Source organism: Pempheris klunzingeri, chromosome 2 (assembly GCF_042242105.1).
Source record: "Pempheris klunzingeri isolate RE-2024b chromosome 2, fPemKlu1.hap1, whole genome shotgun sequence".
Taxonomy (NCBI): domain Eukaryota; kingdom Metazoa; phylum Chordata; class Actinopteri; order Acropomatiformes; family Pempheridae; genus Pempheris; species Pempheris klunzingeri.
In genome coordinates this window covers 13534944-13552569 of record NC_092013.1, presented here as the reverse complement: position 1 = coordinate 13552569, position 17626 = coordinate 13534944, and the positions used below count along the sequence as shown (strand labels likewise).

General features: G+C 39.6%; 1 protein-coding gene across 2 annotated transcripts; it reads right to left on the bottom strand.

Moving 5' to 3' along the window:
• Positions 1–261: 261 nt before the first annotated feature.
• On the bottom strand, positions 262–15953 carry slc38a3b (solute carrier family 38 member 3b). Of its 2 annotated transcripts, XM_070841289.1 has the most exons (16): positions 15790–15953; positions 15351–15371; positions 15108–15189; positions 14883–14998; positions 11968–12041; positions 11610–11702; positions 10406–10487; positions 6788–6870; positions 5707–5765; positions 5145–5324; positions 4907–4986; positions 4718–4818; positions 3758–3882; positions 3516–3660; positions 803–906; positions 262–650 (listed from the first exon to the last, which is right to left on the bottom strand). In XM_070841289.1, exons 1-16 carry the CDS (start codon positions 15891–15893, stop codon positions 546–548), a joined length of 1554 nt encoding a protein of 517 aa, XP_070697390.1. In that variant the 5' UTR covers positions 15894–15953; the 3' UTR covers positions 262–545. The 2 variants fall into 2 exon arrangements, with proteins under 2 accessions (XP_070697390.1, XP_070697398.1); XM_070841297.1 differs by lacking the exon at positions 15351–15371.
• Between the last annotated feature and the right edge of the window lie 1673 nt (positions 15954–17626).

Sequence of the window (17626 nt, the reverse complement as noted above, 5' to 3'; positions counted from 1 at the left end):
GAGTGCTGCTGGTTCAAGATGAGATCATCTGACTGTCTTTGTTTGTGCGTCTCAATGAAAATAATTAATATTTATGTAAAAATAAGCCATTTCTCATGTATATCTTGATGCCTTCCTAACTTCAGTCTGACAGACAATCATGCTTTCTTTTTTTTTTCTATACAGTACCAGCTGCAGTTGTTTGTGTGTAAATAAAGAGGAGGCAACAAGAAAGGACCATTTCACCGTCATGGATGGACTCAGTCACACTAACAGATGGTAAAAAAAAGAAAGACCCTGTTCAGTTTTGATTATACTGGTTAAATTGAAACATAGAATGTCATTATGAAAGGATTTTGTTCAGGTATAAGTTACAGTCAAAAGTTAATTTAACTTGATCAGTGTTTACAACCAACATACTAATATGTATATTTTATAATGTTAAAAACCCCAGGCTTCGCTCTGGGCAGCCCTGTAGTGTGTTCTTACTGAGGTGATAGAGCTCCCTTTATATTGACCAGTTCTTTTTCCCCCTTTTGAAAAGCTCACACACACTGAAGCAGCACCTAGTGGCCTCCAGCAACATGGCCGCCCCCTGTTGTCCAGTCGATGAATATGAAGCTCAGACTCATTACCATGAAGGAGAAGCCCAAGGCAGCAAAACAGGCAGCCTAAGAATGATGGGAAAAAGCACAGCAGTGGAGCAGAAGCTTTATAGTCAAGTTTGGTCAAATATACCATGACAAAATCCTGTATCACACACGGGATAATCGCCAAATTATCATAATGACTGATTAACGGGTGAATGATTTCAAGGCCTCACCAGTATCTTAGGAGTAGATGTCATGGGTTCATCATCTTTGGGAACGATGCGGATGTAAAAGACAGCGGGGAAGATGAAAATGAGGCAGGGAGCTGACGTGGCACCTGTAAAGAGAAAGAAAATGGGCTACTTAAAAAAAGCGCTTTACAGTTTTATACATTACAGCAACATGATGACGAGACATGTGTGACTTCTTTTTCCATCCTCATGTATCCTGTATTGTGTTTAACTTGAGACAGAAACTGTATGACATTAGTAAATATGAAAATACATTTCTAAGGGGAAAAAAACATTCTACAGTGGGGCAAAAAAGTATTTAGTCAGCCACCAATTGTGCAAGTTCTCCCACTTAAAAAGATGAGAGGCCTGTAATTTTCATCATAGGTACACTTCAACTATGAGAGACAGAATGAGAAAAAAAAAAATCCAGAAAATCATATTGTCTGATTTTTAAAGAATTTATTTGCAAATTATGGTGGAAAATAAGTATTTGGTCAATAACAAAAGTTAATCTCAATACTTTGTGATATACCCTTTGTTGGCAATGACAGAGGTCAAACATTTTCTGTAAGTCTTCACAAGGTTTTCACACACTGTTGCTGGTATTTTGGCCCATTCCTCCATGCAGATCTCCTCTAGAGCAGTGATGTTTTGGGGCTGTCGCTGGGCAACACAGACTTTCAACTCCCTCCAAAGATTTTCTATGGGGTTGAGATCTGGAGACTGGCTAGGCCACTCCAGGACCTTGTAATGCTTCTTACGAAGCCACTCCTTCGTTGCCCGGGCGGTGTGTTTGGGATCATTGTCATGCTGAAAGACCCAGCCACGTTTCATCTTCAATGCCCTTGCTGATGGAAGGAGGTTTTCACTCAAAATCTCACGATACATGGCCCCATTCATTCTTTCCTTTACACGGATCAGTCGTCCTGGTCCCTTTGCAGAAAAACAGCCCCAAAGCATGATGTTTCCACCCCCATGCTTCACAGTAGGTATGGTGTTCTTTGGATGCAACTCAGCATTCTTTCTCCTCTAAACATGACAAGTTGAGTTTTTACCAAAAAGTTCTATTTTGGTTTCATCTGACCATATGACATTCTCCCAATCCTCTTCTGGATCATCCAAATGCTCTCTAGCAAACTTCAGACGGGCCTGGACATGTACTGGCTTAAGCAGGGGGACACGTCTGGCACTGCAGGATTTGAGTCCCTGGCGGCGTAGTGTGTTGCTGATAGTAGCCTTTGTTACTTTGGTCCCAGCTCTCTGCAGGTCATTCACTAGGTCCCCCCGTGTGGTTCTGGGATTTTTGCTCACCGTTCTTGTGATCATTTTGACCCCTCGGGGTGAGATCTTGCATGGAGCCCCAGATGGAGGGAGATTATCAGTGGTCTTGTATGTCTTCCATTTTCTAATAATTGCTCCCACAGTTGATTTCTTCACACCAAGCTGCTTACCTATTGCAGATTCAGTCTTCCCAGCCTGGTGCAGGTCTACAATTTTGTTTCTGGTGTCCTTTGACAGCTCTTTGGTCTTGGGCATAGTGGAGTTTGGAGTGTGACTGTTTGAGGTTGTGGACAGGTGTCTTTTATACTGATAACGAGTTCAAACAGGTGCCATTAATACAGGTAACGAGTGGAGGACAGAGGAGCCTCTTAAAGAAGAAGTTACAGGTCTGTGAGAGCCAGAAATCTTGCTTGTTTGTAGGTGACCAAATACTTATTTTACCAAGGAATTTACTAATTAATTCATTAAAAGTCCTACAATGTGATTTCCTGGATTCTTTCCCCCCATTCTGTCTCTCATAGTTGAAGTGTACTTATGATGAAAATTACAGGCCTCTCTCATCTTTTTAAGTGGGAGAACTTGCACAATTGGTGGCTGACTAAATACTTTTTTGCCCCACTGTATATAAATGTGGGTTATCATATTTATCGTGGCGATATCAATGCAGAATACATAACATTTCAGGATAAGCTCAGATTCAAAGATATCGATCTTTGGGATTGGAACGACGGGGGCTAAAATGTGGTGGTCCTCATCTGACAATTTCAAAGAGTTCAGATAAACTCCCAGATTGTGAGCCCTAAAAATATACAAAGGTTGTCGCAACCAGCTCCATGTATTGCGTATCTCTTTCCTCTACCTGCGCACTCATCTGTACATACTCCCGTATCTCTACCTGAATGTATGCACATGTTTGTCAAAGCTTTGAAGATGCCCTTGGCGGTCCTTTTACTTAAATGTTTTCAACTTTCATCTCTAACATGTCCGCCAATCTGTGGACAGAGCGTGACGATAATATTGACTCAGGTCATCAGTTTGTCCGTGACCAAACATGCACTGGTCACGTTTTTTAGTTTTGCTTTTATTGTTTTTTCCGTCAGGAACTAGAACACTTGAAACATAACAGACTGCCATGTCAAACAGGAGGTCTGTAAACAGAGACATAATGAGTAACCCATAATCACATGTAGAATATGTCAAATCTAACCTATAGTCAAATAAATATACACAGTTCTACAGATAGGAAATAGAGGAAATGTTATGTGTTTTTTCAATTATTTTTCTACTGTAATTTATAAGATCTTAGATATAAGATTGTGTGTTTGCTACTTGTCCACAGCTTTTAGACATGTTGTGCAGATAATATTTTTGGGCAGTCCTTCCTACGATAATTGTATCACTATTTCAGTTTCATGTTCAGCGCTATACTAACCAATGATGCCGAAGATGCCCAGAATATTAGGAGCAAATATAACCAGCATGTTGATGAGGGTGAGCAGAACAACAGCGATGGCAATGTGACGCAACCAGTGGAAAGACTTGGTGGGGAATAACATCTGCAGGATGGCTCTACGTACCTGTGGAACGACACAGACACAGGACTCAATGAGGATATAACACTGCAACATCATATTCACTGATCATCACAGGGGAACTAATTAACAATGAACTTACGGGGAACAACACAATAGGGACGGTCAGTGTTACAGCGGTGAGGACAGCCACTCGCACACACAGGATCAAAGTGTCATAAGGGTCAATCCTGCTGTAAGTGTGCAGCAGTTCAGGCTCCACGTTGCCTAAGGAAACATAAAGAAAAAACCTCATTAATTTTTTTTCTCAGGTGAACGTAACTCAGTAAAAATGCCTTCTAGCAACGGACATCACATCATCACCACAAGAGGGAGCTTGGGCTCCATGTGTGGGAGGAGAAGCAAATACTCTACTAGGCTTTCCTCAAAACAGAGAAATACTATCCACAAATGTGGCACATCATTATGGCTAAAGATCTGTTTAAAAAAAAAAAATCAAAGGTGACTTTCTCTTATGAAAAGAGTGACAAATGTTTTATCTATTTGCTGCCACTGTATTTTGTCACAAAAATAATCAAGAACTTTTAAAAGCTGCAAGATTTTTACGTCATATTGCAAATGCAATAGAAAGCAGCATCTCATCATCACAATGCCACAACCCGTACATTCTGTGATTTGGACAAAATTATTATCTTTTCACTTATACAGTTACAAGTGGGAGAGTGTGTCTCTGAGCGCAGGAAGAAAAAAATGTTTGTGAGTAAAACACAAAATTCATTTTGAGCAAGTACACCATCCATACAAAAATGTATATGTATATATATGCATATATGTATATGGTTATTTTTCATATGTGATTTCTGGATAAACCAGCAAAATAAAAGCTTCTTACTATTAGAGTCACCTTGAACTATCTCTAACTAATCCCTCAGTTCTTCTGCCACTAAGCCATATCAGCACTCCTTTTGTATTACTGTTTATCTTTTGAGAACAAGATCTAGCAATGCACTGATGATCTGATTTTTGCATAAACATTTGTGTGTTTCCTCTGACACTGTAAGCACAAGCTCCAAAACAAAGTGCCAGGATTAACTGTTCTCACCTACAAAGGTCAGGTAGCCAAAGAGAGCTGCCAGAAAGTACATGGTGTACATGACAAGGATGGAGATGTTTGACACCTTCTGCATCTTCTTCTTTGTTGGACTAAAATCAGAGAGTTGAACGTTATATGAATGCCACATTCGGCGCCGACATGCTGTTAAATATTGCAGGTGCCAGTGGGGTGACTCACTTGCGGAGCTCAGTGTAGATAGGAAGGACTTCAGGGTGGCAAACGAAGGCGAAAGCCAAGATGGGAATGGTGTAGGCTGTCTGTGAAGAGCACGTGAACGTATGACTTTCTATGATTAGCAGTGCAACCAAGCCTCCCAAAATAGTGCGGGAACTCAGGCTAGCAAATACACCTGTAGAGTTCACTGTCTGTGGCCTTAATATTCGAAAATGAATTTATCTCCACCTCAGCTGCCTACCTGTGAGTTGATGGTGAACAAGCGTGGGGAGCAGTGGGGGTCATTATCCTCGTGAACCAGACCATTGCTGTACTCGTGGCCGTGGCTGTGACTTGTAACATTGAGGCTGAGGTGGGCAGAAGTGCTGTTGGCTGAGTATTCCTCAAAAGGGCAGGGAATTTGAAACTTCTTATAGATTACCTGCAGAGAGATTTAAAAGATTGGGAAAATAACAGGTGTATAATCAAAGAGAAGACTTAAGGATGAGGCGATGTGTCAGAGTCAGTAAACAGGGGCTCTCAATAATCACTGCCAAGCTCAAAAAGCCATTTCACATCAGATTAGAGTGACTCAGCCTATAAGTACTTAGGTTTTACTCTCAACCTTTGATGTATCTAAGCAGCTCTTATATTCGCCTTATCAAACATAGCCACATACCACTAAAAATAAAGAAGAGGGTGGGAAAGAGACCAAGGTGGGAAAATGGCAAACAAGTGTGCCAAGATGGCATGCCAGAACAAATGAAGCTCCTTGTGAAGAGTCACTGTGATGATGTGCCACTATGTGAGCTGGACCAACTTACAGCACTGAGAAAAAACACCATGCAGCTGAGAGAAAATCCACTTGTATAGCCGAGGTAACCTGAAAATTGAGAGAAAAGGTTCATGTTAAAGCCCCTTAAACTGAACTGATCCTTTAGGCCTCCATGTATTGTTTGGGACTGCTGTAAGCTGTATTAGTTACACAAGAAGTATACTAGGTTTGCAGTCAGACAGTGTCCTACTTTTCTATAAATGAGGCCTCTGCAAAAAACACTAATTAGGCACCTGCTGTTTCCACTGCCAGTGGTGAGATGAAGATACACACTAATTTAATGACTTTAAGGTAACTGCTCCACCAACAACTAATTGTGTCTTAGGGTCCCAAAGATTTGGCATGGATACAGTCTGTGTTAGGTAAGCATATTGGAATTAAATGTAGAATGCTTTGAAATCCAGTAGCAAAGACCAAAAATACTTCAAACTAATTAACTAACTAAAGCTTAAGGATCTAAAAGTTCTAACAGGGATCACAAGAAAGCTTGAATAAAAATACGTTTTTACGGAGAGACACACTAATAGTCTGTTACTGGTTTCAGGAACCTTAGCCCAGGAACAAAAACTGGAACTTATGGAGGCCCATTTTCACCAGAAAAAGAAAAAATAGACAAAAAAATATCAATGATAAAGCAAACACACATGGTAAGTCAAAATTATGAGCTCAGAAGTATCTGTATTTTGATTTACTATCTGATCATTTTGACTTACCATGAATATTTTTCTATTTCTAATCATGGCAAACTGTTCATGCTTTTTTTTTTTCTTTTCTTGGTTGATATGGGCTTCTGTAGAAACTAGAGTCCCACTGGTCGAAATGCAGGTGAAGATCCTGAGTTCCTGAAAAAGGGTTCCTGGAAAAGAACCACAAATATGTCGCCTGCTTGCAGCGTGAACACATGACGAACATCTGACAGTAAAGGTCAGATACACACATGATATGCCTCCAACACCCCAGCTGCAACAGACTAATAGTCCTTTGTGGTAGATAAAATGTCTCCGTTCATTTGGGGAGGTGAAACTGACAACGACACCACAAAAAGATCGAGCTCCACGAGTTCTACTTACCGAGCTGTTTCATCAAAGCCAGCGGCAGGATGATACTGCCCGAGACCATGACGACCAGGTAGTTTCCATTCAAGTACCACATACTGTATGGAGAAAAATCTAGTTGACTATGGTGAGCTCAATATGTCAAACAGTGGTATAGAGACACAGTATAGTATAGAGAGACAGAGGCAGAGTGAAAAACAGAGTAGAAAGTGTTAGTTGGTAAGAAATTGGTTTACACATTAAGAGAAACTGTTGGTAGTACTTTTTTTCCATAATCATGTAATCTGAGAGAACTTGTTTGAGTGACATAAGGTTGTTAAAATTCATCTACTGGTCCCAATGGTTGATGTGCTGCATTTTGCCAGACCAATAGCAACCTGCTGGGAACGTCCTTGGCCTCAAGATTGTGGAAAAAACGTGTCTGCTTATGTTGCTCTCCACAGACATGCTGGAATAGACTGTTACGTAACGCTGATGATTTATGCGACAGTTCACAGTTGCAGTAAACGAAGACATAGAGGAGTACAAACGTTACAGCACTGAAGAAGTCAGTAAATATTACCAATGTTAGCTTGTTCCATCATATCTTTGTCATCTCTGCCCCCCTCTTGCTTTTTTACCAACTCCCCAAAAACATCTCTACGCAAATGTACATTAACTCTGCTTGACCTAAAAAGTGCAAAAATACACAGAAAAGATTCATTTGATCCACTTTCAGTCACGTCCCTTCAGTCTCCAGCATCAGACTGGTGTATTAATGTCCGTCAGTAACTCAGTCAATGGCCAGAGGTGTCCTACCAACAGCTGTCTTTAAGACAACATACATACATAGCCTCCCATTAAATTAATTAATTATGGTAATGCCTTTCATGAAACTTCCTCATATTATGTTATAAGCCTGCATAACATGTACAGTGCTTAACAAATGTATTAGACCACCACCCAGTGTAAGGTGTTTGCCTCCCCTGCCCTAAATTAACAGTATTGCTGATTACCAAAATATTTCTTTAGTTTCTGTAATGGTTAATCCACCAGTATGTGTAAGCTCTTTAATCAAAATGATGTATTTGAAATGATGTAAAAGGAATCTGGAGTAGTGGAACTGATGGACTGGCCAAGTCAAAGTCCAGACTTGAATCCTATCGAACTGATCTGGGATTTATTGAATTAAAAAATAGATCACACACAAATTTCATCCAAAGCAAGTCTCTGGGAACAGCTAGGAACTATTCAGGGCCAAAGGAGGTCAAACTAAATATTAAGATTTTTGCTTAAAATATGTGAATAAGGACTATTTAGTTGTTCCAGTTTGTTATTTGCCTAATAAATAATAATACAATGTTTAATTTGAAACAAGTTTTTGACAGATTTCTAAAATATTTGTGTTTTCTCGTTTTTATGACAGGTGGTCTGATAAATTTGTTAAGCACTGTATATATGTGTTCTTAATGCTTGTTAATTGTCATGTGAATAGATTTCTTTTAGTCCTTGTCCTTGCGTGTGTCACTCCAGAAAACAAACATAATCTGTCAGCAGCATAGTAAATCTGAAGCGTCAGTGGCAGTAGACCTGGGTGGAGCACCAGCAACAGGAAGCTTATAGATATTACTGTCAAACCATTACAGACCAATATCTCCTAAATCATGTGTGTAGAACAGTCTTTGTGTCCTATAGCCCCTTTTTAAGTTGCTAAGCCTGTTATTCTTAGCCCTCTGACAGAGACGCACGCTAAGGCATCAGCTGTCTGCCATGGTCCACAGGCTGTGGCACACAAAGATCTACTATATGAGACCAGCTGTGTAGACCTGTGTGTGTGTGTCTGGAGGAGTCCCTTGAAAGCAAGGGGAAGTCGCATGTATCGCAGGTCATGCCCTCTTTGGGCTTGGTCAGTAGGTCATTTTAGACGATCAACTTTCACATGCGAGATGAAGTGTGGCTGCTGTTCAGGGCAAGTCCAAGTCAAAAGTCAGGCCACACAAGGCTGATCCTTGTCAAGTTTCAAGTCACACGTACCATCACAAGTCAAGTCTCAAAATTGCCTGGAACAAAATGCTGAGATAGCTGAATATGTAATCTGTGTGGTTAGAAAAGGCCTGCTTCATTTGTGTCTTTATTTTTCTTATTCTGGGATTTTGCCACGTGGATGATACGTTTCCTTCAACCACCACTAGTGTCTTGAGGGGATTATTCTGTTCACCCCATGGCATCACCACCCCTTTAAGATCATGTTAACCTGGCGTCTAATTTCTGAAGACGAGGAGGCTTGAATTTACATGTCAAATAAACCTATTTGACCATTCGTTAAGTCTTTGTTTCAATTAAGTCTCTCCTGTTTAAAATTATATCATTGATTGATTGGCTGATAAGTCCCAAAAAATAGCAAGAGAGAGAGAACTGACAGGTTTACTTTCAGGGGATCCGGTAGTGTTATGTGTTTGTGTTAAAAAACACTGGATACATCATTCACCATTTTTTTTTAATTCCCAAATTTTGGTATTGGTATGTTGGTATCAGCATTGAAAATCTAGTATCTCAAGTCTTTATTACAGCAATCAAGTCCAAGTCAAGTCTCATGTTCATATAGCTTCCAAATATCTGACCTTCTCTTTGTGTGACCAAAGCAAATATTCAAATGCAAAAACCCCAGCCCCTCTCTGTTCTCGTAATGCCAGTAATCTGAACAGCAAGAGGCACCCTGAGTGGAGATGAACAGTGTGTATCTCGGTCGTTGGGAACTGGCCCTGAGCTGACCTGTCCTTATGCTCGGCCTCTGAATTTGGCACCCGTGTTACACCACCTGCTGCTGTCATTTGTGTGTGCATGTGCTTGTGTGTGGAAGACGTAGAGGGAGTGGGAGTCATAACACTTCGTACGTCAATTTTCGATTGTAGCTAAGCCTCTGACCCTGACACAAATACACACAAACACAGATATACGTATTAATCTCTCCCATGACATGACCTTCAGAGGGCTTAGATCCCTACATGACATGACATAATAATGGTAAACACAGTTATCTAGACAGCAGCAAGACAATAGTGACACAGGTCGGGACACATGCTAGAGGTTGTTAATACTGATTTTTCTGTGTATTGTATTGAATGTGAGATCCTTAAGAGGCCTGCCTGGATGGGTTTGGAGGTTTCTGACATTTTTGAAGAGGGATTTTTCCTTTAATTTTTCAGGCAAAAGATGTTTTAAGGATTAAAGTCGTTGCCACCCCTTTTGAGCACAAGGTTCGTTTTCAGAATCAAACCGGCAGGTGGAATCCACTTCAGTCCTCGATGGCCTTATGCAGAGCGCCTATGTTTGTGACATGACTCTGACATGAATACTGGTCGTCTACACAAGCTGACAGCAACTGATGGTTTATGCTGTGTGTATGCATAACTTAGAGATAGCACCCAACCACGGCCCCCCATGTTGCTCAGCCAATTACAAGCTGCCATTCTCATCACACCCCCACACTAGCTGAATCAATGAATGGTGCAAACTGAAATATTCGCTGCCCACATACTCTGCTAGGCCCCTTGACCCCGCGCACAGTGCTCTGGGCAGGAGTCGCTTGCTTTTCATTTGCAGGGATTTCACAGCGATGTTGATGTTGCAAAGTGCGTAAATGATAGTACTCACTCAGAGCTGGGCTCGACCTTCAGGAAAGCTTGGATGACCAGCGGTAACTCGGATTTAACAATGTACAGGTAGCTGGACATAGCTGCAACACACCAGACAGAGAGAATGTGAAAGTGTGTGGGCAAGCATGCTTACATGACAGACTCCTGCTGAGCCACGTCACAAGAAAACCTCTGACATTGTGTTTCTGTAAGTGACAGAGAAGTAGCTGCAACTGAGGACACTGAGGTCATGTACTAGTGCCATAGCAACCTGGGGAGGAGACTTTCCACAATTCACGAAACACGCTGTGCTATTTTATTATTATTATTATCATTGTTATTGTTGTTGTTGTTGTTTACTTTAAATATGAAAACTTTTAGATTTCCCCACCAGAATTGTATTGCTCTGAAGCAGCATTCATACCATCATGTAGGGAAAAAAATTACTAAAAGGATTAGTCAATGAATCGATTGACAGAGAAATAATTCATAACTATTTTACTAATCGAGCAATCACTTCAGTGATTGTTCAAGCAAAAATGACATACATTACCTTGTTCCAGCTTCTCTTATGTGATCATTTTGCTCTTTTTTTCTTTTTTGTTCTGTGATCATACACTGACTAACTTTGGGTTTTGGACTGTTGGTTGGACAAAATAAACCATTTAATTAATTTTTTTTGCTATTTTGTAACATCTTGTAGACCAAACAATTAGTTGATTAATTAAGGAAATAAATCATTATTGAAAATAATTGTTAGTTGAAGACCTAAAGCTTACAGAAAATAAAATTGAGCAAAGCATAGCATATTTAACTAAAGAGAATCCAAATTGTTAAAAACACCTCTATATTGCATTGAAGAGGACTTGACCTCAGTGTTTCTTAAAAACTTGGCTATGGCCCTCGAAAGTGAGTTACTGGCACCAGTGAGCCAGCCATAACTCCAGTCAACGATTATTTTAGCCTCAATTCATGTGTTTGGGATTAAAAAAGAAGAAAAAGATGGTTAGGAGCTGTTTACCAGTAGGTTCTCCTCATCTTTACTCTTTGCAGAGAGCAAAAGCTTGAGATGTTTAATTGGCTATAGTTGTGCGTGTGGTTAGGTGAGAGGAACATAAACTCTCAAGCCATGAAATGGTGTATAATTCATATTTTCTGCTACAAGGAGAGACAGTTGACATATTTGCAAACACAGAGATCACTGAGTCACACTGGCTCCTCACCTCCAATATTCTGCAGGGTGATTGCTATACCAGCAGCCATTTTTCCCGGGGTGCCAAAGGCCCTGTACCCCAGCTGTTCATAAGCTCGAATACCTGTAAGCGGATGACAAACAATAATATTCACTGAATTGTATTTGCTGAGATGTCCTTCTCAGCAAAACAATAAAAAACTCTCAAAAATAAAATAATAAAAAAGATGCACATCTGCGACTGGTGGCTGATGAGTGGGTGGCATGATCTGTAATTCTGACTAAATGGCCCTTAACTAGCTTAAATGCATTAGATGTGTTCACCACTTTGGTTTACATAACTTTACATTATAACAAAGAGCTACACTATTTCATGATACAATTCTTACCCACAATGCCCGAGGATTTGAGTAACAGATGGATGGAGTAAGATGACAAGGCTGCTACTGCAGTCAGAAGAAACCTGTGGGACAATACAGAGGGAAAAGTCACATAACTGTATGTTAAACTTCCACATGTTCCTCTAACTTTACACCACACCCACATTCCCTCTGAGATTATAATCCTTGCATTCCTCTTCTGTCCATTTCCATATACGTTACAGTCAACCTAACCTCTGCATTAAGGCGTGATGTCCTGTGCATGTTCTTTGAGGTTACTGCACGATTTATCCGCACAATTCCCTGTTTGATGTGACATTATGTATTAATGCTGCACAAAACCTTCACATGAAAGCCTGGGAAGTTGAACTGCAGGTGTGTCTCTAGCGGCTGAGTTCCCACATGATGTACTAAAGCTAATGCTGTTCATTGGTTCACAATACTAATTCTATTATTGCAACAAAATCCCCTCAGTTGAAACAAATATTCAGCATGAAACAATACAAGGCATTCTTCAAATAAAGTCGTTTTAGGGTAGAATATAAATGTACTCCATTGATAAAAGTCAATAGTCCTACACATGCATGAAAATGATATTTCGCACTCCCTTGTGTCTCAAAGAGTTGCAGTGGTGCTGCTACAAGTCAGCATTCCTAATGGGTCAGATGTTGAACCTAAACCCATCACCTTTCTCAAACCTTTTTCCCAGCCTTTGTGTACACTCTGTATTGTAGCCACAACTTAGGTGAGAATCCTTTCCTTTGGCTGATGTCTATAAACAGAGGGATGGAGGCAGAGCCCTCAGATTCCACTCAACAGTTGTTGCAGTGGCCGTGCAAACTGTCCAGCCTTCCTCGACTTGCAAACAAGCATTTATTTTGCAGGTCTGCTTTGTATCTCTTGGAAATAACACATGTAGTGTGATGTCTTGTCTGAATGATGAAATATCCTCGTCTGGATCCTGACACCCTGGTAAAATATTCAGCAATGGTACCAGGCTTTTCCTGTCTGCACTATTTCTGTACCTCACTGGAAATATGCTGACGAGGAATGGGAAGGTCTATTTGTATCTCAACTGGTGGATCAAGGGTTCTCCTGACACTACGGGCTATAATCTCCTCCAGGGCCATGATGAGGGAAATTAAGTTGGTTGTACCAAGAGGTGCCACTGCAGTAAAAAGAGCCAAACATCAGACACGAAGTCGTTTGAACATGCTGTATGTAAAAACACATTAGAGACTATAGGGTAAAATTTTGTACATGAGTCAAAATAACAATGCAGTGTACTAGAAGAAGGAAGGCATACTTAAATTTTCCTAGGAAGCTTGGATCAATACCTGATATATATTTCCATAAACGCATGGCCCTATCTCACTTGTGCCACTTTTAATGAAGTGCTGGTATAGAAGTATGAAGCCAACAAGAAGACTTTTCACTTGAAGTAATATATAAATAAGTTGTTTTCTAGGAATTCAGCTTTTTAATGACATCTAGTCTGTTCAGTTGCCTCTTAAACCCAAAGAAATTAAGGATTAAACAGATTTTATGCACAAAAGGTGCTGTTTAATGCAATGAAACACAGACTAAATGCAAAAAAAGTATTACAGTGAGATACATTGTAATGAAATTAGGTTATTAGGATGAAAAAACACCTAACAGTAAACTATAACTATAATGTTTTAATACAAATGTCATGTTGTCTGTCTCAGTAGTAATCATGTTTATTTCCCAAGTCTGAATATGCTTTTGCATGCTTTAGTCAGACTATTTATTATATGTCAAATGTCTAAGAGTTATGATAAAATGGTTGATGGTATCTATGGTATTTTTTTCATTAATTACAACATATGTCATGTGTTAGTCATGCTGAAGGATAATATCCTTTCACTTTCACAAACCTACAGTTTTTCCAGAAGTGCATTGCTGGCCTGAGATATAAGCAGTTTATTAGCATTTTTTTTATTTTTATTAAATCTTATATGCAGGTGCTGAGTATTGTACGACATGTTTGACTTTAGTTGTCAAGATACTGAAGACTTGTAACATGCAGGTAACTGCAAGTTGCCTCAGGTTTCATGTAAATGTGAACTGAAATATCTTTGGCACATGATCCAGTTACATTGAACTAGTGACCAACTATATATAGTTAAAATACCAACTATATATAATTATAATACCGACTATATATAGTTATAATGCCACTGACCTAATTACTATGAGGAATTTCATGGGAAATGGCCTGCAGTCTCCTTCATTAGAGGAGCTACTGTTTAAAAGCCCTAAAGTGACTTCCTATTTTCGTGAGGAGAACACCAAAGCCAGACTTTATTCTCGTCCTACTACTTGCTCTCTGCAGCCACACAATCAAAACTTTGACAATCAGGGTCATGGTCTGACAGCAGCATTCTGCAAAGAGCAGAAGGAAGTAAATGAGCAATCCAGATGCCTCCTACAGGGTCTGGAGGTAGACCAGCTATTCCTGGCTATGGCCTTTCTGGGGTCTGAACATACTGAAAAGGGCGGGGACAGGAGCCTGAGAAAAAGGGTATGACTAGAGGAAGGCTTATCATGGGACGTGATATATTAGAAGATGCCATGACAGACACTAAATCACTCCTCTACGTAACCAGCACCACCCTAGCCCTTAAACGCACCACCAAAGCAGCACACTCTTCGGCTGTAATCCCTAAGAAAGTACATTAGAGAGTCAACAGACCCCATAGTTGGCTCCTTTTGCCAAATAGTTTGTTTTTCTTTCAAGTGCATTCAACCATTTATCTCCACCCTTTGGTGGCGTAGTATAGGTATGGTTGCATGTCCACAGAAACAGACTCTTCTTATTATTCTTTTGTTTTCTAAGTGTGTAAATTCGAAGGTATATTTTGTATATTGCCACCAATTGATGAATATGCTTATTTACTCACAAGAAGAGGAGTATGCCAGTGTTGGCCATGGCATAGGCCAATCCCAAGATTCCACTGCCCATAATAGCATTACCCAGGTTGAAGACAGACATACCAAAAGAGGTCTTTCCTTCAAACTGAGGTGAAAAAAAACAAGAGCATACAATAAATCTCCAGTTTATTTAAACACAAGACATAATGCTCTTTGTGTTATTTCATCTCTGTAACTTGGGCGTTTACACTTACATCTGTGAACCGTATAGGTTTCTTTCCATCTGCAGTGGGCAGAAATTCCTCATTCTCCAGTCCTCCATCAGGATCATCAAATCTAGGGGACAAATGTATGACTGTTAATTCATGGTATCTCTATTTAAATCCAAAAACTGTGCACACATGTGCTGTTGACAGTAGTTCAAATAACATGCCTAAGTTGATGTATTATTATATGCAGTTAAAAAAAATCCACAGTATAAATCTCCACAGACATACCTGACTGTTTGAGTGCCATTTCTGCATAAGGATCCACCCGTTGAGGCGAGCAAAAAACAAGGTAAACATGCATTTCAAAAATGGAAGATTGTGCAGTAAGTAAGTCATACTTTATGATCCTCACCATATCTGTTATTCCCACCATTATGAAAGGAAAACTCTTATCACATGAAAGGTAGATGTACGTGAACCACACAGTCCAAAAGTTTGTTTTTAGATTTTTTTGTTAATTTGAAAGTCAGTTGATTAACTTTAAACAATTGAGGATGTGGTTTTCACGCCATTATAACAAATAAATAAGGACAAAAGGACCCAAAGGAGTATCAAAAAAGTGCTTGACACATGCCGCATTAAAATGCCATTACCAGTATAAGCGTTAGAGGGCAGCCAGTCATCCATGTTCAAAATAAAGTTGCTGCTACTACTAAAGAATACTCACTGATCCTCTTCTAGCAACGTTTTCATCGGCACACCAACATCATCTCCAAGGTCACGACTTTTTCCGTTGGATAAGATGTTCATCTCTGACTGAGCAGGCTCCATCGTCCAAGTTGTTCTGTTGTTGATTCTTTTGAGCTTGTATGTGTTGTATGTGTAATCTTGAATATCTAGGGCAGAGGAAGGACATGAATAACATACAGTTTTCTGCCAAAGTTCAAACCTTTTTTTTTTTTAATCAGATGAAGGATTTTTGTATTTTCTTTGTTCTGTCTCTGCTCTGATTACTTGTTTGAAGTGAGTTGGACTGATTTGATATCCTGTGGGGTTGTTTTCTCATGTTTCCACACCTTAGTCGATTGAATCCGAACTGTTAAACTCTTATAATAAATACCTAATAATATTTTCATTTCAAAACCTTAACCTTAAAGTCTTAAAGCGTTTAGTGGTGAATATGTAAAGTTATAGAGAAATCCCTTTTTGAAAACATGTTTCCAGATGTTTTAAAACAATCTAATGAATAATTTATTTTCACATTAGTGAGGATATAATAACTTTAGTTCATCGCGTTTGACACTACAGAAATCTTATTTCGTATTTCTAAAACCTTAAAGGTGTATTACTTTATACAGTGCATTTGATGTTGACTGGCTTTTTTTTTGCCTAATTCTTATTATTTACTATTGATTTTCAATTTCAAAGAGTGGTTTTGTATTCAATTAGCCCAAGCAGAGATAGTTTTTGTGTTGATGTAGTAACACTGCAGGGTTCTGTAAATCCTGCGATCAAAGATAGGCGTTATGACTTCTTCTATTCTGTCTGTACAGCAGCTGTGTAGCCATGACTCAGTTCTACTGTTGACACAGTAACTTCCAGCACCGAGACCTGACGTCATTCCCTCACTCATTCTATTCGTCACCCCGAAACTTCTGCAATGCATACACTGACTTGAATGGTACATTGCTGCAAATGATCACAGGCTGAGATAAAATGCTGGAAAGTATGGCAGTTTTGCTTTTCCGAACTTCAGCACTCAGCAAGGCAAACAACTCTAGACCACATGGTCAAAGGTCAAGGTCTATTTGAGTTTTTTTGACTTTTGTTTGCACTTGTCTTTAGCGTCACAAGACTGCTGCTCAAATCCCACACAACGGCACACTGGTCTTTTATCCAGAATATAAGCACAATGTCATCAAACAAAATGCTAAATTACTCACAACAACAGGCCTCAAATTACTGAGAAAGTAGTTTGTAAAACAGTTATTACGCTAGTACTATAATTATACATTTCAACAGTATTATTCTAAATGAATGTGGGGTTTTCTGTTTGAGGAAAAAGGAGGTATATCACTGACAAACTATGTTTGTTAGATCTCTTGGGGACAGTTCTCATTACTCCAGATCAATTTCACATTATTACTAATTACGAGCTCTTAATAACCTGCCATTGCCTTCCATGACCCCAGTGACACAAATGAATCCTCTATCTCACAGTGTGAACTCAGAGAGACAATGGTGTGTTGTTAGGAACTTCCGCCGTGTCCAATATACAGCAGCTCAATTGTGTTCAATTGTGTGTCCTCAGTCAGTGTTACTGCTATTCATACTGTACAGTTAAAGAAGGCCATTGATACCGTGCCACTGCAGTTTCAAAAGAATCATGAGAGGCACGAAACAAAACACTAAACACAATAAGAGCAAAACCAAAATCAAGGTTGAAATCTGGAGACCATGTTATGTAACTTAAACCTAAAAAAAGTCATCTAACCTCAGTAAGACCTTCCTTTGCCTTATCCAAAGAGTCATTTTATTTGCCCAAAGTTAATGTAGCCATAAAA

What these genes read in the sequence shown, in the direction of transcription:
- slc38a3b (XM_070841289.1), bottom strand. Translation starts at nt 15,893, where the DNA reads ATGGAGCCTGCTCAGTCAGAGATGAACATCTTATCCAACGGAAAAAGT. An exon ending in ACGTTGCTAGAAGAGGATCA is followed by an intron (nt 15,372 to 15,789) that starts GTGAGTATTCTT and finishes ATCCTTATGCAG; the next exon opens with AAATGGCACTCAAACAGTCA. An exon ending in GGCTTTGATGAAACAGCTCG is followed by an intron (nt 5,766 to 6,787) that starts GTAAGTAGAACT and finishes CTCAATTTTCAG; the next exon opens with GTTACCTCGGCTATACAAGT.